This window comes from Pelmatolapia mariae, linkage group LG20, assembly GCF_036321145.2.
Source record: "Pelmatolapia mariae isolate MD_Pm_ZW linkage group LG20, Pm_UMD_F_2, whole genome shotgun sequence".
In the NCBI taxonomy this organism is placed as follows: domain Eukaryota; kingdom Metazoa; phylum Chordata; class Actinopteri; order Cichliformes; family Cichlidae; genus Pelmatolapia; species Pelmatolapia mariae.
Window position 1 is genome coordinate 15,636,257 of NC_086244.1, and position 27,938 is coordinate 15,664,194.

The window sequence follows — 27,938 nt, forward strand, 5'->3', positions numbered from 1 at the left end:
CAGTAAAAAATACTACTAGGATTTTAAGTTCTTTGTGTGATTTCAGATCAGTAATACTAATGCAGTATGTCAGTGAAAAAAAAAAAACTAAATTCAGTTGAGCTGAAAAGAATGATACCAAACAAGGCAAGGGGAAAAATAAAATGAAACAATTTGAGGGTGAAATACAAACGTAAACTCAAAAGGAGTCAAAAGTGGCTGTTGTATTTCAGACCTCAGAGGGTTAATCCAACAAATCATGAAAAATTAGGTTTAAATTTTTGTTCATGACAGTGCAGATTTCTGACATTTTGTGTAATTTAAGCATGTACCAATGTGATTTGTTTTCTAACAAAAAACTGTGAAACTTAAGTTAGACTTGTGTTTGTAAATGAACCGCCCCATGTTGTGTAGCTTTCTGGATTTTATACTTATTGGGCTACATATTGATTTATTATACAGGCTATACAGTACATAAGATCAAAACTCACATGTTTTATGTAACTAAAGTGTGTAATTATGTGGGCTACAGACAATAATTAAGTTATAGACTATATGAACTATATGTATGCTTACTGCATTTGAATTATTTTAACCATATGTAACCACCTGCATATGTGTTTGAAAAAAAAAAAGAGGCTTCGATTTTGCCACCCCATTTGATTTCTTTGCCACCCTCATGCCACCCTAAGAAAATTTCTCTAGATCCGCCCCTGGCCCTTACTCCCAGCAAATGGGCGATAGAAAACCGATCGGTGCCTATGCCATTCCCAATATGCGCTGGCATGATGTCGGGGCAGCATGAGTACGAGCAATTTTTTTTTTTGCCGATGCCCGTGATGCCGCCCCCCACCACGATGCCGCCCCGGGCAACCGCCCGTGTCGCCCGTATCTAAAACCGCTACTGAGTGGGATCGTTTGAGCTGTTGATGGCAGAGTTGGGATCATATCTGATGAGGCAGAGAGATCGTTTCAGTAATGCCGGGCTCACACTGTGCGATTTTTGGCCCATTTTGAGCCGATTTTTGAGTCGTGCGACCGTTTTGTCGATCGGCCCGATTTTGGCCTTCATCGTGCGTCGTGCATCGTGTAGTATACGTGGAGTAACGAGAAGCGATTAACACCTCACGACCAGCTCCCGATCATCAATCGCTTGGTCGCGAGGATTTCGTGAGGGTGTCACCGCAGCTTTTCACACTGCGCACGCGCAAACACAAATGTCAGCGAAAAAGACGGAGCAGCACGGCTGTGCAGCGTGTGATCTGGACACAAGCGATGGAGGCACAACTTGTACAACTATGGCAAGCTCACCCGAGCCTTTTCTATGTGGCCTCACAAAATTATCACGACCACAACAACCGTGAAAATAGTTGGATCTACATTGCTGCTCAATCACAGCTGCCTGATCAATGTTTTTCATTAGCAATTTAGCAAAGTTGATGGTGGTGGTGTGCGTGTCTGTGTGAGTGAAAGACAGAGAGGGAGAGCGAGCGACAGAATTTCTGTTATAACCTTCATTTTATGGACGCACAGTGTGAGCACTCAGGTCGCATCAGAGCATCGGGCCGTATAGTGTGAGACCCTGCATCGTGACCTATGAACTTCTAACCCCTGCGAGTCAATCGTACAGTTTGAGCAGGAGCTGAATCGCGCGACTGAAAAAATCGCACAGTGTGAGCCCGGCATAAGCCGACTGACCCAGAGCAGACTCTAACTGTGTGGCAGAGGTAAAATAGTATTATTTACTATTTACATATCACTGTATATTCAGTAATGCTGCATATTTTGAGCTACAAGCACAAATGCAAAGATCTGAGTGGCCAGATCAGTTTATTCAAATAACAAATTTAAGAAAATCTGCACACCTGAGTCAATGACAAGTGCATAGAAGGAAAGAAATCTGGGAAATATAGCCTAACCTCCACAGACCATCCTGCTTACCAGATCTGTTTATTCACATCTGAAAACTCAAGCCAGCCCAAAAACATTAATGCTGCACATTCATTCAGAGACTAAGTCTAAGGAGCTTGGAAAGAAAAGCGTCTGGATTTCTTTAAGTTACTTGAAGACGTTTCACCTCTCATCCGAGAAGCTTCTTTAGTTCTAAGGTCAAATTGTGGAAAGTCCCCAATTTAAGTCGTATGGGAGTGTCCCCCAAGAGGGTCATGAACCCCCTGTTGATCCTCTATCTAATCACATTTGTTAAGGTGTGAAAACGGGTGTAGGTCACAATCAGCCGATGTTTCGGGTGAACTCACTGTGAAACCTAGCCCCACCCTATCATGTGATTTCCTGAGGTCAAAATGGTCCAGGATGTGAGTGGGCATTAAGGCGTATGGGAAGGGATCTCAAAACTGGATTATAGATGGCAGACAGTTGGTGTCGTAAACCACCACCTCTGTTCAAAGATGGTCGTTCACAGTGGACATAGATGGCTTCTTTCACTCCTCTTTCAAACCATCACTCACACATTAATGTTAGCCTCATGGTTTGTTTCTGTTTAAGGTTTTAAACAGGGCTGGATGTAGATGGGTCAGCAGGGACCTGGAGGATGTTAACAGGATAATGGAACCAGGTCCCTTTCCTGCTGCTCTGCTTTAACTGGACAGAGTTAGAAGACAACAGTACTGTTGTTAAAAACCTTTATAGCGAAGAGTTCCAACAAGGTAAAAATTCGATACTGAGGGGTAAGTTGGACTCTAGCTCTAAAGATGTTGCAGGCAGTCTGATGGATGCTAACCTCTTACTGTTCAGTGGCAGAGAAAGAGCTCATTTTCATCTAGTCTGTGAACCCAAATGAAAGTCTTAGAATAGAAGAACTGTGGGGCTTAAATGCATATTTTATCATCTTTCATTAACAGTATCATTCTACCCAACATATTTCTCTCCCTCCAATCATCATTCAGTCCTCCGTGTGCTGCTTTTCCCATGATGCTTCAGCACCCTCTAGTGGTTCCAGCTGTCATTACACTCTTCTCCTCCTCACAGCCGTCTCTTATGGAAGAGCCTGACCATGGGCTCAAATTGTGGTCATAAATATTTTGTACTTGTAAATCAGTTTTGTACTTGTAAATCAGGATTTGTATGTGTAAAAAGAATTTGTGTGTGTGTAAAAAAGATTTATATGTGTAAAAAGAATTTGTGTGTGTGTAAAAAAGATTTGTATGTGTAAAATGAATTTGTGTGTGCGTAAAAAAGATTTGTATGTGTAAAAAGAATTTGTGTGTGCGTAAAAAAGATTTGTGTGTGGACTTAGCCAAAAAATACGTGTGAAACTCTGCACTCAAGTTTCAAGTTACAAGTACGAATTTTGACCCTATTTTTCTTCCTTTCATCTGATTGGCCAATGTCATGTCAATCACAAATTTAACTATCCAATCAGAGAACAGATGGGTTTGGCTGTCAGAGGGGCGCTTTTTTGAACTGCAGGTCCTTGAAGAGTAATACAATTTGAAGCTGGAGGATCGCTATACAGTATAAATATCCGAGAGAAGCTAGGTCCCCTAACTTTCAGTAGCTGTTGAAAGGATAAAGTTGTGGTATATCAGTGGTTAGAAATACCATTATTACTTTAGGATTAGTTTAACACAAAGTTAGTGCTGATCCGGGAGCATTGCTGTGAGTCACAGTGCGCAGCATAAAGGTCCTTTCACATCGGGCTAGCATGTAAAATGGCATTTATTCCCTTCAAGGACCTGAAGCTCCATATAGCACCCCTCCAATAGCCAAACCCATTTGTTCTCTGATTGGATAGTTAAATTTGTGATTGACATGACATTGGCCAATCAGATGAAAGGAAGAAAAATAGGGTCAAAATTCGTACTTGTAACTTGAAACTTGAGTGCAGAGTTTCACACGTATTTTTTGGCTAAGTCCACACACAAATCTTTTTTACGCACACACAAATTCTTTTTACACATACAAATCCTGATTTACAAGTACAAAACTGATTTACAAGTACAAAATATTTATGACCACAATTTGAGCCCATACCTGACCTCGCCCTCCTGCATTACCTGTATGTGTATTTGTGGTGTGTGTTTCAGCGTCTCACCTGTTTGGGCTGCTCAATCGCTCGCTGCAGGTCTGTCTTCACCTTGTTTCCGGGGTGACTCGTAACCTTGGTAACGGGCTGTTTAAAGATGGAGGCCGTCTGTCTGATGGGCAGAGCTGTGTTCAGGTCTGGTTTCCCTCCCTGCACAAGACAGACACGAATCTGAATGTTGGTGTTTGGTTTCTTTTGCTCCCTGACTTCCTACGTTCCTTCCCTCCCACCTTCTTGTCCTTGCTCCCTTTTATCCTTCTTTTACTTTTGCTTTCTCCTGTTCCTTTCTTCCTTACAGGTCACATTTACCTTCCTATACATGAGCCAGAAATATTAAACCTGTGGTTGTCTCTGTGAGTGTTTGATGTAAGCTTAAAGGGTTAACTCTAAGCTGAGACAACAACAGGAAGTGCGTGTTTGTGTGTCTCTGTGCCCATAAGTAATGAAGTGTGAAGAGCAGCGGTACAGGGTTGCGAACCGTGTCAATACAGCACACACACAAACACACACATGCTGAAATTAACACTGAGGATGTGTAGATTATCCGTTTAGCAAGTAAATCTTGCTAAGGCTCGCCTCTCTCTGCAGGCGCTATTTTTTCCCATTTCAGCGAAGACTCACCCTACTCCACCTCTGATTGGTCCACACTTTATCCACTTAAACAGCCATACACAGTCTATGTTTGATTACAGTCAGTGATCACAGTAAATGTTGAATGGATTGATACTTATAAAGCACTCAATGTGTTTTTGCCCAGACGCGTTTAATATACATTTCACACCTTCAATCTACAGTCTCTACAGAGGCCGATCTGGAGGATTTATCTAGTCTGAAGCTGTTTCATACATGCACTGCAGCTCTGAACTCTTCTAGCCAAAACCAGACATTCACCACCAGCGAGTAGGCGTCATCTCCCAGTCATTTCCAGCAGTAGTCATTTCCAGCAGTTAGAACACGTCTGAAGCTGACTATTTCCTGCTGTGTGCTTCATGTATGAAAGGACAACTGTGGGAAAAAATCCCACCCTACTTCTCCTTAAATTCTCCACAGTTTACATGTGAGCTTACCAGGTCTGTAGTCAGGACCAACTAAGTGGTTCCCCTATTTGTGTGCCGAAGAGAAAAGGCAAAGAGAGTAGATCTAACACCCACAATTTAAAACGCAGATGACCATCTCACATTTTAGATCATAACATCGACAAGACCAACGAGACAAGAAATAAATGAGACAAAAAACCGACACCAGTCAGAGCCAAAATGATGATGCAGATTGGTCTTGAAGAAGAGAAATCATCCAGAGCAAAACAAATCAAAAGCAGCGTGTCGATTCTGAGCGAAAACACCCTGAAGGTCGAGACAAGCTCGGGCCGGGCCCAGCGCAAACTACCATTCAGATTATCCTGAACTAGGACGAGTGTTAATTAAGACACCAGAGTGGAAGTAGACGAGTAGACTTTGAATACATCTCTCCGTTTTGTTTTTTCAAAGTATTAGAAGAAAATCAACTTTAAAAAGATTCATTGAGGGAGTCCGATGTTTCCTCAAAGCTCTAGAATCCCTGTAGCCCATAAATTCATTAGGATTCATAATTTATGCGTTTGCTTGTAATGTTTGTATGTTTATGGACTTTTGAAGAAGCCATTACTAGGTTTTGTGCTTTCATAATATCATCTAAAGCCATCAACGTGCTCCTAGTTGTCTTCATCGCTATCATTATGTTGTTATTTATGGGGCTATAAACCAAGTTTTAACCTCTTATAACATCCAACAACTCCTTTTATTTGGAATTTTCACCCATTTGACATATCCAGATGGAAATCTGTGAGTCCAAACTGCATGTGAGACAGCTGATTGGCTGATTTATGATGTCATTTCACTCTGTTTGGGTTTCCCTCCTCTTGATTTTCTTCTTTTATTTTTACATCATGGTTTAAGAAGCGTCCGTTTAACTGTACCCCACTTACTTCATCCTTAACTACTGACTAACTATTTTAACTAATCATCCACTTCTCCCACTTTCACAATGCCCAAACAAATCTCAGGCCAAATAAGGAGAAGGCTCAAAGACAGTAATTTATGAATAAAGGGGTTATGACCAGCTTTTTCAGTGTGAACATTAGGCTTGTTCTACATTTCCAGAAGTAAAAATCCTTACCTGACTTTAAATTTAGCCCTCCCAGGTTTAAGATCTGAGTCTAAATATCCATGAGATGGAGGTAAAAAAGACTTAAAATACGCAAAAGGGAAAAATAAAGTGACAACAGTAAGCAAACCAAGGAAGCTCAAGGCTGTAAAACCGAGGAGGGCAAGATACATCCAGGTCAATATACCCAGGAGACGGGGCTGTCCCTGATAACAGGACTGCTGGGATTACACTTCCATGTGGACGTGCACACAGTCAGCTTTTGAGTCGACATGGATAATTTGGAGCGTAAATGAAGCCTATGAGGTCTAAGTCATCATCCAAGTACCCCACTGGTGTATATTTCAGAAAGGATGCAGGCCCTATTCTCCCACAATACACAGAAATCATGTATTTGAGCATGTGGAGAAACAGGTCTGAGCTTAATCAGGAATCTGATGTTTGTTATGGACATGTGACCAGGTTACTTCCTCAAACAGAGGACACAAAATCACCCTGCTATCAAACAGAATATCATCTCAATCCGCTCTCACTCTCTCTGACTCTCCAATAACATGAGGTTCAGCTGCTGGGTTTTTATCTATGCAAATAAGTCTGTGTGACTCAGGTATATTCACATGATGGATAAACAAGCACAAAGTTCTTGTTAGCTGACCCTGTGACCTTTCGACCTGTTGCCGGAAGAGTTTTGTTAATCTGATAATCTGTTAAAGTACAATACACACACAGTCCCTCCCACACAGGTGTGATCCATCTGGGTTACCTTGGCCATGCTCAGCGGGTCATGTCGGAATCTCTGTTTGTTTTTCTGCAGTTTTCCGGGCATCATCTTGCCCGTGCGAAAGTCAAAACATGCCAGATCCACTGTATTTCCAAGGTAACGGGACAGCTGGGGCTTACTCCGGAACTTCTTTCCTGAAGGACTGGAGGAAAAAATGGAAAGGACGCTATCATTAAAAAGTCATACTCATAACATCATAAAGAGAACCTATACTACATTACCAATGATGAGTGCCTAACACGGCCTGGGGTCAGTGTGTGTACAGGTAATCCCTGTGAGCTGGAAGCTAAGACTTATTCCTTATTCCACTCTTCGCTCAGTATTATGTCAAATAGAGGGGATATACGTAATATAGTCATCTCAGAAAGTGAGTACAAACGCCCCTCCCACCTGCGGAGTATTTATTTATTGTTTGTTTGTTTGTTTGTTTGTAAGGTAGAGTCAATGAGAGGAAAGCTGAATTAAAGGGATAAAAAAAAAATTCAGACAGAACATGAACTGAGAGGCTGTAAACATCTTGATGCATGCTCAATTATCCAGGTAAGTAAATCTCCAAAAGATGATTCTGTTCATCTGGACGTAGCGTTTTCAGTGGGAGAAACGTTTTGTCACTCATCCAAGTGACTTCTTCAGTCATTATGCAAATGTACTGTTTATAAGATTGGGGAAACCTGCAGTCAGCTTAGGCAATGTATTACCATACTAAACAGAACTCTGCACTTTTTGTTTGTAGCTGAGTGAAAAACCCTGTTCCTTTGGTTATAATCCCATTTCCAAACAATCTTCATTCCTTCATTCTACCGTGAGAAAGCTTATTCACAAGTGGAAAACATTCAAGACAGTCGCCAGTATTGAGTGGACATCCCAGCAAATTCACCTGAAAGTCAAACTGAAAGTGCAAAAAAAAAAAAAACCCAAGAGCTACATCTCAGACTCCGCAGGCCTCAGTCAGCATGTTAAAAGTTAAAGTTCATAACAGCACAATCAGAAAAAAAGAGAACGAGTAGGACTTGTTTGGGATGGGTTGCCAGGGGAGCAGGCTCTTCTCTCTAAAAGAACACAGCAGCACAGTTAAGCTTTGCAAAGCTGCATCTGAACAAACCACCAGACGAGACCAAAGGGGAGCTGGTTGGCCATAGCGCACAGCACCATATTTGGAGAAAAGCAAACACAGCATATCAGTACAAACACCTCAGACCAACTGTCAGCACGGCGGAGGAGTGCTGAGGATTTGGGCACCTTACAGTCACTGAGTGGACCATGAACTCCTCTCTATACAAAGGGATTCTAGAGTCAAACGTGTCCATCTATCCTGCGGCTACAGCTTGGCCCCAAACTGGGTCATGCAACAGGCAATGATCCCAAGAACAGCAGCTAATCTACAACTGAATGACTAAAAAGAAAGAAATAGAGGTGCTGCAATGGTCCAGGGAGAGTCCTGAACTCAACCTGACTTAAATGCTTTAATAGAGGACTTTAAGAGAGCCGTGCATCAATGAATGCCAGCAAACCTCATATACGAATGTGAGTGTGTCCTCAAGATATTCAAAGGTGTAGAGGTCCAGTGCGTAACAGCACAGACACATTCATTTAAGTGTCACACAGTGGAAATTTGTATTTGTCTTTTATAATTAATTTATAATAATGTTTTGATTTTAGTGTTTATTTGTGAGTGTAGTTTTTATTTGCATGATTTTATTCTAATGTTTGTATTGCATGTTTTAGTAGTTTTCTAATAACAACAATAATAATAATACATTTTATTTATAAAGCCCCTGTCAAGACACCCAAGGGCACTTAACTATAGAATAGTACACAAAATAGGACAATGACAAAATGAAGAACAAATAAAACAAAAGCACAGGATAAAATGAACAAATAGTGGGTTGGTATGAATATGCAGATTTGAACAGATGGGTTTTGAGTTGAGATTTGAACTGGAGGAGAGAACCAATGTTTCTTATATCTGGGGGTAGAGTTCCACAGCCTGGAAGCAGAGCAGCTAAAAGCTCTGCTTCCCATGGTGCTGAGGCGGAAAGAAGGCACAGCAAGCTGGATAGAAGAAGAGGATCGAAGTGAGCGGGCAGAAGAGGTAGTGCTTAACAGATTAGAAATGTGAGGAGCAAGATTATGAATGGTCTTGAAGATGAGCAGAAGAAGTTTGTATATTATCTGGAATTTCACTGGGAGCCAGTGAAACATTGGGGAAACATTGTTTAATCCACTGTGGACTGGCTGGCCATGGGATAAAAGTGGTGGCATCGAGCGACAGACTCCAGTGCACAGTATAAGCTGGGCTGGGACGTGACGAACCCAGTGGAGGAAAGAGACAGGGACAGGAGGCGTCTCCTCGTCTGCCTAGGACGAGGGTGGCATGGTCTCCGCTCTGGAAGAGGAATTTCTGTCCTGCTTGTGAACACGTAAGGAACATTCATCCTGGGTTGTGGGTCGGTTGCATCATGGGACTGGTGGGATCTAGTCTCAGTGGGAATTTTAGCGTATTGAGAACATTTAGTTATATACTTTTTTTTAGTATTTGGCTTGTTTTATTCCTGCTGTCCACCTTGGGGAATAAACCATCTCTGTACCCTGGGTTTCTGGTGCACCAGCTTTAGTGTCTACATAGGCAGCAGCAACAGAACCGAGAGTTAGTTTTACTCTTCTTCCAGCATTTCACCGAGTGTCTCCAGGATAATATTATACGGTCTATAACTGAAAGACTCTTTGTTTCCTTATGGCCTGAAAATATTCCGCGTGGGTGTGGGGGGTAAAAAAAGGGTCCTGATAAACATGAGTTTGTGAAACCGGTAGAGGCCTCAGCAGGGCGTTGCTGCTCTTCCAGTAAACTGACCTGTTGTGACTGGTTTTCTTACTGGAAGTGATGAGTCACTTCAAACCAAACTGAAAGTGAGCCTTCAGGATGTGACGGAGCTCAGACGTCTCTGAGCTGCTACAGTGACAGGCCCAAGCTGTGCAAATCAACAGGAAGTAAAGAACAGCCACCGGCTCTGCGGCAAGGCTACGATGCCGCAGAGCTGCACCAGGAGCGACTTCCTCTGCGATCTGACGCAGAGTGCTGAGCAAAAAGGAAAAACGTAACAAGCAGCGCTCCAAACTCAACTTTGATCTGCTCTGGAGAAGAGCTGAGGCAGGAGTATTTCTGAGGCAGAGAGACACAGATGCTGAGGTTTTCCTGCCTGAATGCACATTACTGGATAAAAGAAGCGCAGGGGGCAAGAAAAGTGCAGAAACAGTGAAATAGAAGTGACGCTGCATCTCACTCACAACTGATTTTTTTTTCATAATTTACTGCAACACAGAGATGTTGTGATTAGGGTGCATGGACATGGCCTCTTTCATATGTCAACCACATGCATTTGCAAAATGATGCCTGATTTGTGTGTTTTGTGACCATATGATTCCAGCTAACATGACCTTTAGCTATGTTCAAAATCATTCTAAAGTTCCAAAAATTCTCAAAGGATATCACTAGAATTTAGAGAAACTGCCATTAAATATTCATAACATCGATGCATATGCTGGTATTGATATTGGATCAATATTAGCCCAATACGGTCAATACTTGCTTTCTATCCTCTATGTTCCGTTTGCAGCAAATAAAGTATTTTATTTAGGAAATGAATATGCAGTATGAAAAATGTCTGACCTTTTCGTATCGACTGTTACGTCTTTGTTATTTATAGCCTACAGCACATTAAAACAACTGAAGGTGACCCAAAGTGCTTTAGAGACAGACACTTTTATATCCCAGATGTCCAAAAAACATAGTTTGAAAACAAACGAAAAGCTAAAAAGTGTGTTCTGTTTTGTTTTATTAACTAGTTCCTGTGGAAAGTAAAAATAACAGTGATTTAGTGATCAGATACCTTTTATAGCTTAAAAGTATCACTATCAGTATTGGTATTGGCAATAACAGCCCTGCATTTACTTGACAATACAGTAAATACATCGACAGTAAAATTTGCAGTATCATAGAGCACTGCTAGTAGTAGTAGCACTAGTAAAAAGAATGATAGAAATACTTTGTGCAACACATTTTTGGTAACTCTTTTATGTCCCACTCATTTATGTGTTGTGCTGAAAGAGATATAAACTCAAGCTGAACTGTGGCTGAACTGTACTTTGATGTAATACAAACTTGTATCACAAGATGGTGCAATGAGTCATCCATCCATCCATTCTCTTCTGCTTGGTCAATTTGGGATTGCGGGAGGGGCTGGAGCCTATCTCAGTGGGCCTAAGGCGAGAGGCGGGTCACACCCCGGACAGGTCGCCAGTCTGTCGCAAGGATTCATTTTAACTTCTATTTAACCAGATAAAAGAGTGCACTCTTCCGTCATGGAAAAAAAGCCAGGCCTCTTGAGGTCTGGCCCCTGGTGGTGAAAGATTTAGTTACAGAAAATACCTTCAATGTACGCCCTCATATTCAAAATAAATCTACACTAATGAGAGCGAACAAAAAACTAACAACGAAACTAAAACAAAATTCAATAAACTGAAATTACAAATTAGGAAAAAAATTTGAAACCTAAGTGACAGGGGAAATGCAGAGATTTGTACTCCGTAAGATAACACAGAGCCGTTGCCTTTAAATGTATGTGATCCTACTCACCCCTAAAGACCCATTTTGAGCCAGGAAAACCCGAGATCACCTACTGATTTCTTCTAAAGCCCCACTTCACCAGCCTCATTCATTTACATTCAAGTCCTCTGATTTTTCAGATCCATGTCCCAAGGTCACACCTCAAACAAAACGGTGACAGAGCTTTGGCAGGCACTGCTCCACATTTGTGGAATCAGTTATTACCTGCTGTAAAAGGTGACCTCCATCTTTGCTTTGAAGTCAGGTCAGAATCCACCTTTACTCCCAGACCTCCCCAGCTCAGTAAGCTCCCGTTTGCTGTGTGTCCGTAACTGCTGGGTGCTGGTGCTTGATAATTCTGTATTCTGTGTCCATTTTTACTTTTTTATGTAATTACATGAGTGTGTATATGAATGTGCATACTTCATACAACACTATGGTCCATGAAAGCTGTGTTTAAATGTGCTTTACACAAAACACAGAAAGTAAAATTCATCTTGCAGTCTATTATTTGAACAGGACACAGTTCCGTCACAGCTGCAGTGCTTGTCTTCAAGCTATTTAAAAAGCTATTATAGAAAGTTGAAGTGAAACTTCCACAGTCTCTTCCAGCTAACTCAGGCAACAGCAGCACAAATGGCACACCCAGCTTCACGTTTCCCAGCTTTATGAAGCAGACAGTTGGCTGTCTGGGCACAGGGACAGGATCTTCAGTGTTATAGACATTTCCAACAGTAGTTTGCCTCTGACAACATCAGGAGAGAGGCCTAACCCAGCTAGAATGAGTGGTTATCTTACTGTACAGCATTTGGAGATAATAGCTTTACACGATACCTGCTGGTATCAGTGCAACATGCTGTTTTTTTACCCAGCATATGTCAATAAGGGAGTCATGTGGCTGTCAGGAGACGTTAAATAGATGTACAAGTGGCACTGAAACGAGACACCATGAGCCACTTTCAGATTCAGACTCTCCTTAAGGTCGATAAAGAAATACAATTTACACATAGACTGTATATCAAAGGTGACCACTATAGCCCCTTTTCCATTAGTTTCTACTCGAATAGACATTCTCGGCCGGGGTTCCAAGGCGAGCCAAGTAGGTACTGAAATGTGATGTCGTCAAACTGCATGCCAACGATTGGCTAGTCAGTGCCGACACTCGATGAGTTATGAGAGCGTCTCATTCACTGAAATCAAAACGGAAATTTGTAATATAAAAAAACCCCAGAAAACCCAGCAACAACGGAAATGGCTACAAAATGCAACGCCATGGTCCCAGAGTCTGACAGAAAGTCACCTACTGAGCACCAGGCATATCGTCCACCTTTGTTGTAACGTTCGTGATGCATACTAATTCCATCAATGTAAATGTTTGACAGAAAGCACTTACGTAAAAAACAGCATAGATGTATGGGTGTGAATGGGTAAATGAGGGTCCTCAAGTAGAGCAGAAATGTGCTATATAAGAACAGGTCCATTTACCATTTTGGATGACATATTTTGCAGGTTCAGTGTTAGAATTTGTCCACCGCCATTCGGGTTTTCTGGAGCTAGACATGACAAGGAGTGGAGTGCTAACTTACCAGCTAATGTTAGCTTGGTTACACTGTTTGAACCCAAACTCGTTCTTCCAAGTGACTCCAGGCTCAGCATTCTGCAGGTTTCCCCCAGTTTAAAAACGGTACAACTGCATAACGATCTAAACCAGCACCATTGCATAACAATGAGCAGATCAGATCAGTTTCATGCTCATTCATATGCAAATTGTCACAGCAGTTAATCAATGACCACAAGTACTACTCACTGAGAGTTGGAGAATGGCTGCAATCACAGCACTAAACGATACTGAAAGATGTCCTCTTAGATTCCCTCCTTGGCTCAAAGATGGTCATTCCCTTTTTTTACTTAATGAGGTCAAGAAGGCAGCTTATGTGAAAAGGTAACGGCCACCTCTGTGAATAGTACTCAGGGCCATTAACGATCATGACAATTCATTGTTAAGCAATGGTGGTTATGCAAGTGTATTGTTAATAAAGTCAGACTAAATGAATCAACATTCTGGGATTTAGATAGCAGATGCTTACTATTTCTATTTAACTGACTAAAAACTACAACGTCACTCGTCAAAACTAGAGTATAGGGTTTTTGTGTGTGTGTGTGGATGGTCTGTCACTACAATTAACCACACAAAAAGCCATTTTATTTGTCATTTAATGACATTAATGGGATCAAAAGAATAAATAGAGAGGTTCAATTTAAAAAGTCAAATGAGCCGACAAACGTGAGGCCTTGAAACCTATATTTAAGCCCTGATAAAACCCAAATGAGTAAGTTCTAAAAACGAAAACTGTGAACACGTTCAAGTCAGACATTTTAATATTGGAGTCTATGGAAATTGACTTACTCTGAAAGTCTGCCTCAGGTGGACTTTAGAGAAACTGCAGGGGTTTTTTTTTTAGCTTTCCTTATTGGTTTCATTTTTGCTCTTATTGCACATTTATGGAGGTATGAGGTGTGTCCACTGTAATCTCAATATCTGGATGAACTTCAAGCGCTTTGGTTTGGCTTGCTTCGGTCACCCAGCTGTTCCTGGCCCCTGCTGCCACAACTCTGGTCATACAGACATTGTTACATTGTTGTAATGCTGTTATTCAGAATGAATTCTGATTGGCTACTTTACTACTGTGCACTACATTGTAACTTCTCACACTGAAGCCGAGCCTCTGGTTGGTCCACTGAGTGTGAACAGAGGTGAGCTCACAAACAGTCCAGAGTCAGCATTGGTACCACAGCCGAACTGCTGACTGATTATCGGTTTCCTGTATGACCACTGATCGATTAGTGTGATGGGCTACCTGTAGTAGTAGACGTCGCTCTTTCCGGCGCTCAGCCCGGACTTCCTGATCACTTCTTCTTTCTTCCAACCGGGCGGCAGAGCGGGACAGTCCGTCCTCTTTCTCTCCATCATAGCACGCGTACCGATCCCACGGTTCAGGCTCCTGTCGGATTAATCGATCACTTGGTAAATCCCGGCGTGGACCCCCCAGACGCGCGGCGTGCTGGTGAAAAACCAGCGGAGCGACGTCACGGACGTTACGTTAACGGTGGCTCTCCCACTCCCTCCCTCCGCCCTGCTTGTTTATGCTGCTTATTTTGGGTCGAACAGAAACAAACAGAGTGTTCCGGTTCGGGCTGTCCCGGGTTAAACCGCCTCCAGGTCCGGGTTTATTTCAGTTTACCTCCTGAGAGAACCAACCGCTCATCCGGGGATCCGATCTGATCTAAAGTGAACTGAACTGAACTGAACTGGACCAACGGCAGGCTGTGACGTCTGAGATATCACACACACACACACACACACACCCCGCGATTAAACTCAAACGCGTACGCTCACACGCACAGACACACTCCCCCAGAGATCGTCTTGAGATCAGAACACTCACTCGGTGTTAGTTTAGGAGAAACGGACTCAGTCAATCTATAGTCTGAGGTATGAATAAACCTGTAAAAGTTTGCATAATAATAATAATAATAACAACAATAATAAATTATTGTTTTCAAAATAAAATTGAATATTATTTGAAAGTCATATTTTTTGCAAAAATAGATAAATAAATAAACAACCATGAACTGAATTCGTCATGGAAACATATAACCCAATATTTGCAAGGTCTGATCAACTTAATCGACCATGACACTATGGGAGTACAATAGACTGTATATTAAAGATGGAGGTAGCCACTGACTTTTGATTCCCCATTTTAGACTATAGACATTCACTCCCCAAAAATGAATCACAGACATCTGAAACTGTTTTATGGTCGAGCAGAGAGAGGGGCAGGCATGCGGTGAGTGTTAAAAACTATGAAAAGTGTCACTGCAAACACACTGTGCTTTTCAGACTTTACAGTTATCCCATCCTATCGCTCCGTTCTCTACTCTGTGTCCTCTGTCCTCTTTTTTCTGTGAAGTAGCAAAGCAATTGTAAAATTGCTTTGCTCTGCTTGGTCCACTGAGAGGCAAAAAAGTTGGTTATCTACCCTATCCACGTGTTCTGGCACCAACCCGGATTGTTTGGGAAATACTCCAAGCAAAAATTATCAATAATCAGATGATTCCTGATGAGCGGTATTTGGAAACAATTAGGGAGGAAGAACTCCTTTTAAGAGGAAAATACCCCTGCTTACACTTGTTTTGGTTTTTGTTGTGTTTTTTTTTTTTTTTATTTCCCAGATGGCCTTATATTTTCGTCTATGCGATAACAAGTAAGTGTGTGTCGACGTGTTATGCTGGTGCTTTCTGGTGCCTGCAGTTTGAGGGGAAGTGATCCCTCTTTCTGTGTTATTCAACATCCCCACACCTCCTGGCTCACTGACGTCACAAACTCTGGGTTAAAGGGGCCTGCAGCAGAGACAGGAACCCCGGAAAAATACTTGGTCGTCCCAACATGGCTAACCTACAGCTCTCTCTGGGAAAGAAATGAAAGCGGATTTTTTGTAAAAACGTTTTTTACAATGTAAGTAAACCAGTAGTGATGAAAAGGAAGACGTGCCCTTCTGCTTATGAAGTTATCACAGGAACAAACAGGGTGTTAAATATGCAGCCTTTTAGTATAAATTAATGGCGCCCCCCGAAATAAATACACAAATAAATAAATAAATTGGTGAATTTCAACAAAATAGATTTTTAACAAAAAATGGGCTTGATGTTTTCAAAATGGTTATATGCTAGGTGTACTTTAATTAGTCCAGTAAATTAACATTACATTAATAAGTTATCTGAAGGAATTAAGTCCTGCTACCAGTGATATTCGAAAGCTTTATTAGTTTTTTTTGTATTACTCTTGTTGTGTCGTGTTAATATTGTCTTTTCAACTCTTGTGTGTGTGTGTGTGTGTGTGTGTGTGTGTGTGTGTGTGTGTGTGTGTGTGCGCGGGGGGGGGGGGGTTAGATTATCACAATTATCTCAATTTAATAATTTAATCCCAACATTAAACTTTATATAATTTTCCCCCTTCATTTCAGCTCTGTGTGGGAGTCTTGACTGCTGTTTTTCCAGTCTCCATAGTTTCTCCTCTCCTTTCCCTGCTCTCACTCCCACCTCCTCAGACACTGTGGCGCACTCAAAGACGGAAGAAGGGAAATAATAATAATTCCGGTGATACCAAATCATTATACTGTCGTCAGTGCAATAATTGCTTACAATTGAATTTTAGAAATAAAACAAGACAAGTTTTTTTCTCCTTTTTTGGGGCATTCACATGGACTTTAACGTTTTCATAACTCAGCGGAGTTCATCTTTAAATTCGGCATACCTTACACACACAAACGATTATGCGTTCTAATATAATGTAAACTTTATTTGCTCTTTCACTCATGTATACCATGTTTCTGCATCACGATAAGCCACTGATGGCGGTAGTTAAACATATTAATCTGTCTGTAACAGACGCCGAAACTTTCTTAAGATCATAACACACCTTAACTGTGTAAACCGTACTTATATATGAAGCATGTGTGTACCGATACTATGATTATTATTAATGACCAGATTCTTTTAACGGAGTTTGGTGGCAGCGTCTGCCGGAAGTGGCTCCGGCTAACTGTGAGCTAGCTTTACCCGGGATCCTTTGAATTTGTAAGCGTCAGTGTACGCAAAAGGGTTGGGCACGGAGTACAGTGAAAAGGAGGCATTTGGGAGTAGAAGTATGAGTGTTTTATTTTTTTTTTATTTGATAAAGATTCAGGAAGTTTGAGGAAGTGCCTGGTTCAGATTTCCGTTTACACCCTAGCAGCGCTGCTAAGTTGAACTTTAACATCAGTGAGAAAGCTTTTGCAATATTTGTGAGTACGCTGAGCCAGAAACATTTGTGTATCACGTTATAAACCCTGTATAAACACTAAACTGTTGCTGTACTTATGGCGTTTAAATCTGCCATGTAACGGTCTGTTTAGTTTATTTTTTGTTCGGTTTTCTGTTTGTTTGGTTTTTTTGGGGGGTTTTTTTGCTGCATAGCTCAGAGCTCGGCTAAAGGCAAGCTAGCAAACAAACGCCAGATTTTTAGCACAGTCTAAAGAAAGCCCTTTACTGTTTAAAGCGAAAACCGGCAAAGCTATCACTGACAACAACCTGAAACATACTCTGCAAGGCGGTTAGCTTTCTAACGTCTCAAACAGCTGCTTTTGCACAGGTAGCTCCACGCCTACCTGTGGAAGGTTTAAATCACAGCTGGCATGGCTCTGATTGGGCATGTCAGCTGTGAATAAACAAATGCTGATAACAGTTTTAACACCACTGTAAACATTTTAACCATTATTCCCTCGAAGTTTAGCGATTTAAAATGTACTCTTCTTGTTTTTTGACAGCATGGAGTACAGCGGTCCGTTGGGCCACTCTCTGTCACCAGAGTCCACGGTGACCTCCCTACTGTCCAGTTCAGGTTACCTGAGGAGCAGCCTGCTGCCTCCTCAACACGACACCAGCTTCAGATACAAAGACAGGGTGGGTGGGATTACTTTCCACAGCAGGAATGGACAGAATGAGGAAATCTCCCTTTGTTATTTTATCTGTCTCTGGGTTCTGTTCTGGGTCTTATCAGGAGAGCTTCTCTCCTGACAAATGATGATGTTCTCTTTTTGATTGTGACAGAGTTTAAAATTGTTTCATTTTCCAGTAAAACACTGAGGAAAAACTGGTAAATTAAAAAAAAAAATGTGAATTTGTTTTAAAAGAAAAGGGTAAATTCATGTGAAGTTTATGAGGAAGTGTGTGAGAGGTGTATGAGAGATATATGAGAAGGGGAAAAATGGTAAAATCACAAAACACAGCAGAAAAAAGGTTACAAGTAAAAAAAAAACGTGGAATGTCTGAGACAAAAAATGTAAAACTAATGAAAGAAGTAGCAAATTTATTAGAAGAAATAAGTGTGAAAAAATTGGTAAATTCACAAAAAAAATCTGCAAATTTGCAGGAAAAGCAGTTTTTCTGCAAAGCAAATTTATCTTTGAATACTATTGGAAGAAACTGGAAATGTAAAAGAAAAAAGTGTCAAATGTATGAGAAAGAAACATAGAAAAACAGTTTTTTGAGAAAAAACTCAAACATTTATATGAGAGGGAAAACATTTTTAAAAAATCAGAAATTTATTGTTCTTTTCTTATCAAAAACTTTAGTGATGAGGATTTTAAAACAGGAAGCCTACACTACTGTCTGATTGCAGGAGTATGACTCGGCTTCGGCAGCTCTGGACGCTTACATCAAAGACTTTGAGAGGAGTCGTCAGAACCGCGACTCGTCGTTGACTGGAAAGCTGGTTCTGCCGCAGAGCCTACCCTCCACTCCATGCAGGCACAGAGTGGGCACGCTCAGAAACAAAGATGGTAGGTCCTGCTCAGGATCAGGTATCTTACAACGTTGATATATCTTGGTGCTTTTTATGTGTTCTGTGGTTTTATGTTATCTGAGTGATATTTTTCTCTTTTTGTTTCAGTTCTTAGGGAGCGTTTGACCGAGAGAGAGTTAGACTTCCTGAACCTCCCCGTGAGCCCCCTCCATCACCGCGTTAATTGGGACAGACACTCCATGACAACAGATGAACTGCTGTCCGTCCCTTTTGACGGCTCGATGCCCGTCACCCACACCACCGCCTTCATCCAAGGTTTTTATACATGTCATACTCAACCTTTAAACTCTTAAACACGTAGTTGTACATTTTTTAGTTGTCTTTGATCTGTATGATGTCAGTAAGAGGAGAGATCTGTGATTTAGTAGAGTCCAAGACTGAAAATGTGGAGCTGGAAGTAAATGCATCCCTCACCATTTTTCTCAGTCTGAAGTTTTTAAATGTGACAGTCAAGAATCTGCTCTTATACCAGTTCATTAAAAACATCTACAATGTTGTCTTCATCCACGTCATTAAACGCACCACTTTTACCTAAAAAACATCCTGGCATCTGCTTTTAAACGCATCACTTCTGCAGCTCAGACTCTATAATCAACGTTAAATAATCCATAGATGATTCAGTAATAACAGAAGTGATGACTTTGCCTCACTCCTCTCCTCTGCTGGTCCAGACTTCCTGTCCCGGCCTGCAGCCTCCCAGCCCTGCCCCTCATCTACCTGTAGACTCCTCCACCATCACTCTCTTCCACCCACGACTTCCAGGAACTCCAGGTTTGAACTGCTTCCTTTCTCGTTCAGATCGACCAGGCATATTTCCTGGTCGATCTGAGTCACAGGTTATTACTTTCCCCTCCTCTCTAGGTGCAGAGACAGGCCGAGGGCCGCCACGTTTAAACCAGGTGCTCACATCAGCAGTTTTAAGGTGACCCTCACTGCCTTTTCTGGATTATTCTGAGACTGTAGCACTGTCATAAACACAGTTGCTTCCCCTTTTCAGAGATCAGAGCAGGCCCCGGCATCCTCGTCGCTCCACCTCCCTCACTGGTTCACCAGTAACAAGGCTGACTTGGACTGTTCGGGAATCACCAGTGTGCCCGACCTGAAGTACCCAGCCTGGCTCCAGGGGTGTGACCTCAGCGAGCCGCCTGCACAGTCAGATCTGTGGGACAACCACGGTAGCTTCCTCGACTACATATGCACAAACCTTCCAAGATGTCATAGTATTTCATCATCATTTAACAGATTGTGATTATTAATGTTAAAGATAAATCTATTAATAGGTCATTCTTTATTATTTTATATTAAGCAGCCCATCAGTATGTAGAGTCATAAATATGAGCTTTTCTTGGAGGTCAGTAAAACTGATCTAGTGAGGGGAAATGTTGAATTTGATATTGAGCTATTGTAAAGGACTGGGTGGGTGGAGTCTATCCCAGGGAAGTAATTTCACCATTAAACTATGACTATGTTCTGTTTATTTGAAAGGGTCATGTTTGTTTTTTCCAGACGTTCTTCCACCTGGAGCTCCCAGAACCAGAGCTCCATCCTGGGTAGCAGACCTGGAGAAAGATGAAGATCCTGACCAGACACCTGCAGAGGTGAGAGAAGCAGCTGCAGCGCAACTGTCAGTTTTATGGTCCTGCTGCTCTCATTGTTCATGAAGACTGTAGAGCTTCTGTGTCACTGTGCTTTCCTCTGGACTCTTTGTGTGTTAAAGAACGCCTTATGATGTGGTCAAGTGCTCTAAATAAACCACATTCTGTCACATGTGTGTCCCAAAGGCAGAAAAAGAGCTTCATCAGTCAGTTGATGAAGTAATAGCTTTTCTCTGTGTGTGCTTAGGTTGGCAGCCAGCAGGCACTCAGAGACCTGAGGCTTCAGTTTGCTGAACAGATTTCTTTGCTCACTACAGAGAGGAAGAGCTCAGATGTTGTGATGAACATGTACCAAGGTAAAAACACAAGTGTTTGAGTATGTAATGTTAAAAATTCGAGGTGTTAACAAAATAGGTCCAGAATTGTTCTCTGTAAATCACCACAAACATAACTTTCAGATCTCTATTCGTGTGACTTTCAGAAAATATAAATTAAAGTTAAAGTACAGTTAAAGGTTTACTGCTTTGACGCACAAAAGAGACCCAGTGACCATCACAGAGGCAAAACAGGGTTCCTGCAGGTCATTAAAAAGTTTAAAATCATGTAAAGTAAAGAGTTAAAATGACTGGGCTTCTTTGCTTGGGCTGATGGATAGATGGACTAATAACAGACAATACTCAGCTCTGAAAAACAAACTAATCCTAGAGTCGTCGAAAAAAATACATTACATCAGATTATTGCACTGTTGAATATTGTTTACTCATTCTTTACTCATTGATTGCATATCACGGAAGGCCATAATCACAATGACATCACTAACTGGTTTTGGATTCTGTATTCTGAAGGTGTTATTGCTCCTGAAGTCACCACATTTCAGATATCAGCACTGTATGAGTGCATCACACTGACAGAGATGGCTGCTAATTAGTGCCAAGTAACACCCAAATACAATCCTTCACTCACCTTCACTAGACCCCAATCTTCTTAGACAATCTGTTCATATAATTAACTGCACAGCAGCCATATTAGATGCTCCAAAAGACTCCAGCAGCACAAACAGGGTTCAGATGTCCAGTTCAGAGAACTGTTGGGGACTGACTCAATTCTGGAACTTGGGACTAAACAGAGATCTAAAACTAGCAGCTGTACTGAAAGTGGTCGAGAGGTACAAGAGAAGATCCTCTTGAACATGAGACTGGCCAAATTCAATTCATATAGTCTTATTTTCTTATTTTTCCCCTTTCAACCACACCTCCTATGACAACCTTTCACTCTTTTAAACTTTTCTCTTTTTTGTTGTTGTTTTTGTTTGTTTTTTGCTAAACTTGTTTCTGATGTGTGTTCCCACCTGTCAGACAACAGGATCGAGTCTCTGATCCAGAAGGCGGACCAGGTGTTAAACTCTCTGTCTCGGAGTTCTGGACAAGCAGAGAGTCCTGCAGATCCAGGTAAAACCGGGATTCATTCAAAGGAGCAGGAAGTCTTTTACACTGAATAACACTTATACCAAAGTTTTTGTTGTTGTTGTTTTTTAAAGCACAGCTGTGTCTGGTTCTCGTTGTGACTGTTTAAGCAGACTTTAACTTATTACCAACACGCTGGAAATGAAGCAGGTATCCGATCAGTTCTTTGTTTCTGTTGTTGTCAGTGAGTCCTGTGAAAACTGAGGAGCTGCTGCACCATTCTCCCTCACACTGTCCTCTGTGAGTAAGACTCATTTACACTTCTGGTGTGTTATGATCTGCTGCAACTCCACACAGACTCATATATGTGGTGGCATTTTAATCCTGCAGAGACTCAGCAGCAGGAGGCTGCACAGAGGAGCTGACTGACAGGGGAGCAGAGGTAGGTTTACTGTCATGTTCTACAATGTCAGCTAATTGTGTGATTTTCATTTATTCTCGCCTCCTGAGTGATGCCCAGATGTGAGACACATTAAGCTTTCAGGTCAGTGGACAAGGCCTCCTACTGCAGTGAGCCTCTTTGACTCACTACAGTAGCTTTTCTTTGTATTCACATTAGACTGGCTGAATTTAAAGGCTTTTTAGGCAATATTTGTTTTTTCTTTTTAAACATAATAATTTACCTATTAAATATACATTTAGCACTGGGGGTCTTATAAAGTAAATTCTGAACTTCTGTTTTGGATGGGTTGTAAATATTTTTGTCACATAACTATGAGAACTTATTCATACATATTCCATCATTGGCACAATTTGTGTCTCTAAATATGTGAATTTTTCTACCAAATTAAACTGTAATATTTCAGAAGTTGTGGCCCTTCTCATGTAAAAAGTAGTTGTGTTGATTGCTTCGGTTTTATTGTAATAACTTGAACTAACTTGTGTAATTTTATAATAAACAAGTATCACATAATCTGTATACAGTATTAGCTTGTGCTCATTGTGTCCCACTGTTATTCAGTAGATTTGCTGGTGTGATCATACATGTGTTGCAGAAGGTTTGTGATAGCCTATTGGGTTTTTACAAACCAGATCAGCCCACGTTGTCAGGTTTTTTTCCTAAGGCTGAACAAATGAGAGCTATTCAACTCAGTTGAAGGCCTTCTCTACATCTACTGGCAAAACAGTTGTTTCTGAAGCTGGTGTTGTTTGTAATATTCCCCTCTTGTTTGTGCTCTCCCAGGATTTGAGTCATGAAAACAGCATCTGGAAGCAGCCTGGTCCGGTGGAGGCTCTGAAACAGATGCTGTTCAGACTGCAGGCTGTGGAGGCGGAGCTTCAGCGACAACAACAGCCACCAGCAGCTCTGACTCTCTCAGAGTGGCTGCTGACATCAGCAACACAGGTACAAGGAGCCAGGCAGGCTTGATACAGATCTTTAGAAAAAGTGGATAATAAAATGCAAACCTGTGTCTGAGTTTAACGTTTAAGGATCAAGATTTAGATTATTAAGAGTCTGTTTGTGTTGCAGTGGTCTGTTGGTAACGCAGAGCTGCAGGAGCTGCAAGAGCTTCAGAGTTTTCCTGGTAGACCATCACTAGAGAGGTAACTGACTCCAATCAAGTTATTTGTCCCTTTAGAAAGAATGTGGAGACTGGACTGATAACCTGTGCTTACAGTTTAAAGACAACTGCATCAAAGACACCACTTTTGCTTCAGGCAAAAATTAAAAGCATTATTTTACTCAAAAAGTCACTAGAAACTATGTCAAGAAATCAAATGCCATCCTGTCTTGTAAGGTAAAGGGGGGTCCACACAGGAAGCAACTAGCAATGATGTGGCAGCCAGCAACTAGAAACTCAGTGACATTTAGTAACTCATAGTGAATATGGGCCGAATAACCACTGGTGATGCAAAGCAATACTACTACTACTACTAATAATAATAATAATAAATTAAAATGTATTTTTGAAAACTCCAAGATAAGTCCTTTTGTTCTACTTTTAGATTTTAGATAAAAGACAGAGTCAGCTTCTGGGTGTGAATCCTGCTTTTTTCTGATGGCCAGCAGGGGGCAACATCTATGTCTGTTGAAACAAGTCAGAGTCTGTAGAAGTCTATGAGAAAGTGACCCAACATCTTACTTGACCTGTTACCTTAAGCTGGGCATACACTGTGCGATTTTTTTCAGTTGCGTTATTCAGCTTCTGCTCAAACTGCACGACTGACTCGCTTAGGGGTTAGAAGTTCGTAGGTCATGATGCAGGGTCTCACACTATATGGCCCGATGCTCTGATGCAACCTGAGTGCTCACACTGTGCGTCCATAATATGAAGGTTATAACAGAAAATCTGTCGCTCACTCTCCCTGTCTTTTACTCACACAGACATGCACACCGCCACCGTCAACTTTGCAGAATTGCTAATGAAAAACATTGATCAGGCAGCTGTGATTGAGCAGCAGTGTCCATCCAATTATTTTCATGGTTGTTGTGGTCGTGATAATTTTGTGAGGCCACATCGAAAAGGCTCGGATGAACTTGCCAAAGGTCTACAAGTTGTGCCCCCATTGCTTGTGTCCAGATCACACGCTGCACTGCTGTGCTACTCTGTCTTTTCACTTTCATTTCTGTGTTTGCGCGTGCGCAGTGTGAGAGGCTGCGGTGACACCCTCACGACGGTCGACAGGATTTCAAACAGGTTTGATTTTCTTACGACCAAGCGATTGATTATTTGGGAGCTGGTCGTGAGGTGTTAATCGCTTCTCGTTACCCCACGTATACTACACGATGCACGACACACGATGAAGGTGAAACTCGGGCCGATCCCCAAAACGGTCGCACGACTGAAAAATCGTCTCAAAATGAGCCAAAAATCGCACCGTGTATGCCCAGCATTAGTAAACACTTTCACGATGAGTTTATGGTCTCTGTTGCTAGTTTAAAGTCTTACTGAGTCAAATGTGATTATTAGGGCTGTGCGATATGACCAAAATCTCATATCCTGATATAAGACATCTATCATCCCGATAACGATATAAATCACAAAAATTTAAAATTTTCTGTAAATTCTGTGAATCTCGGGCAGCTCGACTTGCATGAAGTGTTTTCAGCTGGGCGTCGTGTACCTGGAGTTATGACTTTTAGCCGATGCATAAAGCTATACATTTTTAGACATAAGTTGTAACGGCCGCCGTTTTCTTTGTGAATATTTATTACACGGCGTGCTGCGGGGAAAAGCCTGTTCTAACGTTTGAGTCTAAGGTTTATTTTTTAGCACCTAACGCCTCTTTTTTGCTTAGCATCTGTAAACACTGCATACTCTTTCACGGGATTTAGTTTATTTTGAAAAGTCTCAACAGGATCTTGAGCTTTATTGAGAAAGGTTAATATGCAAAACAAACAAGCGGACGGCGAAGCCACGGCATTGTTTTACCGTCGTGGTTGCTAACGACAACGCGTAAAAACATTCGCTTGTCCGTCCGTAGTGTGGTCATATTAAATATAAGAGAAAGAGAGAACTTTAACAAATTAATATAACCACTACAATGACCATCAAAACGATGAAAAAATATTGCTGTAAACATTATATTTTGCCACACTACGAAACAAACGATAGCGTAATATGGAACAATAGACATTTTTATATCGTCACCCGATATATATCGTTATATCGAACAGCCCTAGTGATTATTACATTTGAAGTAAAAGAAGGATCATAAAACAGGATGTAAGTTAGTGACTGACAACTCATCCGGTGTCCTTCAGAGCCCTCAGTTCTCATGTTGGCATTCAGAAAGCTGAGGTGGTGGTGGCTCACAGTCCCGAGAAACAGAGTCCTCATCCATAGAGAACACACCTGCACTTTCATTCTCATAGGGTCTCCTCTCATCCATGTCCTTCTCCTCTTCCTCATCCTCACCCTATTCTTCTAAGCCCAATAGTTCAAAAACAAGATTTCAAAAACTTGCGTGACATTAAACGCATCTTCATCCACCACCACAGTATGTACATCAGTTTGACTCCAGTTTAGGGTGAGTAAAGCATGCATGTTTTTCCTCCTCAGAGCTCTGCATCATCTGAACCGCCTGAAGATGCTGGTGGAAGAACCCAGACAGAAACACAGAGGGACAGAGGAAGAGAAGGACGACGACGAGGGGCGCTACTCGTCCTCATCAGTCGACAGACTGGTCTGTTCTCAGCAGGAACCCTCCAGAAACTGAACATTCAACGGAAGCTCGCTGTGCCAAAAGCCTCAATAGTATCTGCACTGTGTTTGTGTATTTTTTATAAGAAAGTGCAATTTTTTAAACACTAATACAACCCAGTTTAAACTATACCCTAAACCTTTAGAGTCAGGAAGTTTCCTGGACTGTTCTCTTTCTCAGACTCTGAGGAAGAGTCAGAACACAGCGATAATTTAAAAGAAGAGAAGAAAACGTGAAGGACAGACTCCGAGACGAGAAAAACATGCCACATCTTTTATATTTTGAATGTGTCTCAGTGGTTTGTGAATGCAACAGTATGGATGGATGGGCTTGATGCTTGTTGGTGCACAGACCGTTTTGTATTGATGGGTTTCATTCTGTTTGTAGACAGACTGTTGGTGCCATAAAGATTTACACACTCATTCCTGTTGGAAATGAAGAGGTTACCGGGCAGTGTTCAGCCAGAGGGAAGAAAGATCATCAGTGCTGTTGTCAGTGATAGCTAACAGCAGCAGGTTCTTTTCAGTTCCTTGCAGGTAAAACTACAATAAATTGCCTTCGCTGTAGAAAAGATGTACATGTGGAAGCACAACGTGTACTACTGTGACAATCCAGTCCGATTTTCTGAATTTCTGAAGACTCAAGACTCGCGGATTGAAAATTGAAGTATTGAGCCATGGGTTGGGGGAACCAGGGTGTTCAGATGTCTATCTTTATCTGGGACTGCACAGCATTTTTTATCAGGGAACGTTAAAAGTCACCAAAATTAACAACCTTTGCTGATTTTGTCGAATATGATAGAAACTAACAAAAAAAGAAGCAGTTGGTTTTTGTCTCTTTTGCTTGAGTTGGTTTTTTTTTGTTGAGGGGGGAAAAAAGTTTGTGACACGGTAAATGTGTGTCGTAACTGAATAAAAATTACAATTGTCAGATATGGCTTTTAAAAAAAAGGATGCCAATTTGTAGATCCATCCAAATGGAAACTCAAAAACTGTTAGCAGACAGAAGAAGAGCTGGGAAAAAAAGCATAAATGAAGACTGTCACATGAGACTTACTCTCTCTATATATATACATGCTAAATGATACTCTGATAACATTCAATTGATTGTATTTGTAAGTCAGATAAAGACCATTTCACTCAGAGTTGTTCTTCATACATCTTCAGGTTCAGGTTACCATAAGTACATTTGTTCTGCAGCTGTGAGTCATCCGTCCTCACATGCACACTCAATACAGCCATAACAGACAGAAAATGTACATAATACAAAAAAAAAAATAATTTTTGAATCTGACAGTAAAACCAGGGGATGATCATTTAGAAAATTATCATATAAAAAAATGTCACTTTTCTCAACTAAAGGACGAAACCATCAGGAAAGACGCAAAGGTCAGAGCAGGAGTAAGGCAATTTTCCCATCAGACTTTATTTATTGATCAGAGGAGTTGCCCCCTGCTGGGTCATTAGAAAGAATGCAGGTTCATAGTACTGCATCAGTTTCACTTTTCAAACATCAAAGACATGAAACCATATGGTGTTTCCTCCACCTCCATCCTCAGGATGACAGGACTCATACTGGCACAGAGGAACTTTAACCCTCTGATGCAGGAAGTATTTTTATTCACCTCCGGGTGAAGAAGACACCTGATGTTAAATGTTTAATGTGTGCTTCTGGCTGCTTGGCTTGGCTTTGCACAGCTCTCATTAAAACATGTTTTGGTTTACGACCTCCATGGTGTCACTTCTTTGATTAATACAACTAAAAGTTCACGTTAATCTC

General features: G+C 41.4%; 2 protein-coding genes across 6 annotated transcripts in view; one reads left to right on the forward strand and one right to left on the reverse strand.

Annotated features, from left to right (window-relative positions):
* Nucleotides 1-14,915, reverse strand: part of mbd2 (methyl-CpG binding domain protein 2) — a 34,282-nt gene extending 19,367 nt beyond the window's left edge. The window contains exons 1-3 of one of the 2 annotated variants that reach the window (XM_063464701.1): nucleotides 14,409-14,915; nucleotides 6,930-7,089; nucleotides 4,034-4,174 (exon numbers count right to left, since the gene is read on the reverse strand). In XM_063464701.1, coding sequence (XP_063320771.1) covers nucleotides 4,034-4,174; nucleotides 6,930-7,089; nucleotides 14,409-14,521 — 414 coding nt within the window. In that variant the 5' untranslated portion in view covers nucleotides 14,522-14,915. The remainder of the gene's footprint in view (nucleotides 1-4,033; nucleotides 4,175-6,929; nucleotides 7,090-14,408) is intronic. The other variant, XM_063464700.1, reaches the window with a different exon arrangement.
* A 1,046-nt stretch (nucleotides 14,916-15,961) lies between these two features.
* On the forward strand, nucleotides 15,962-27,882 carry lg20h18orf54 (linkage group 20 C18orf54 homolog). 4 transcript variants are annotated; one of them, XM_063465345.1, is made up of 16 exons: nucleotides 15,962-16,069; nucleotides 16,578-16,710; nucleotides 17,919-18,054; nucleotides 18,773-18,932; nucleotides 19,043-19,210; nucleotides 19,627-19,726; nucleotides 19,817-19,877; nucleotides 19,953-20,130; nucleotides 20,462-20,553; nucleotides 20,798-20,906; nucleotides 21,906-21,998; nucleotides 22,199-22,253; nucleotides 22,344-22,395; nucleotides 23,197-23,358; nucleotides 23,485-23,558; nucleotides 26,018-27,882. In XM_063465345.1, the coding sequence occupies exons 3-16, from the start codon at nucleotides 17,920-17,922 to the stop codon at nucleotides 26,172-26,174; spliced, it is 1,596 nt and encodes a 531-aa protein (XP_063321415.1). In that variant the 5' UTR covers nucleotides 15,962-16,069; nucleotides 16,578-16,710; nucleotide 17,919; the 3' UTR covers nucleotides 26,175-27,882. The 4 variants fall into 4 exon arrangements, with proteins under 4 accessions (XP_063321415.1, XP_063321414.1, XP_063321418.1 ...); XM_063465344.1 differs by lacking the exon at nucleotides 16,578-16,710; XM_063465348.1 differs by lacking the exons at nucleotides 15,962-16,069; nucleotides 16,578-16,710 and adding an exon at nucleotides 17,127-17,258.
* The last annotated feature ends 56 nt before the right edge of the window (nucleotides 27,883-27,938 follow it).

What these genes read in the sequence shown, in the direction of transcription:
- lg20h18orf54 (XM_063465345.1), top strand. Translation starts at nt 17,920, where the DNA reads ATGGAGTACAGCGGTCCGTTGGGCCACTCTCTGTCACCAGAGTCCACG. An exon ending in ACGACTTCCAGGAACTCCAG is followed by an intron (nt 19,727 to 19,816) that starts GTTTGAACTGCT and finishes CCTCCTCTCTAG; the next exon opens with GTGCAGAGACAGGCCGAGGG. An exon ending in TCTCCCTCACACTGTCCTCT is followed by an intron (nt 22,254 to 22,343) that starts GTGAGTAAGACT and finishes TTAATCCTGCAG; the next exon opens with AGACTCAGCAGCAGGAGGCT.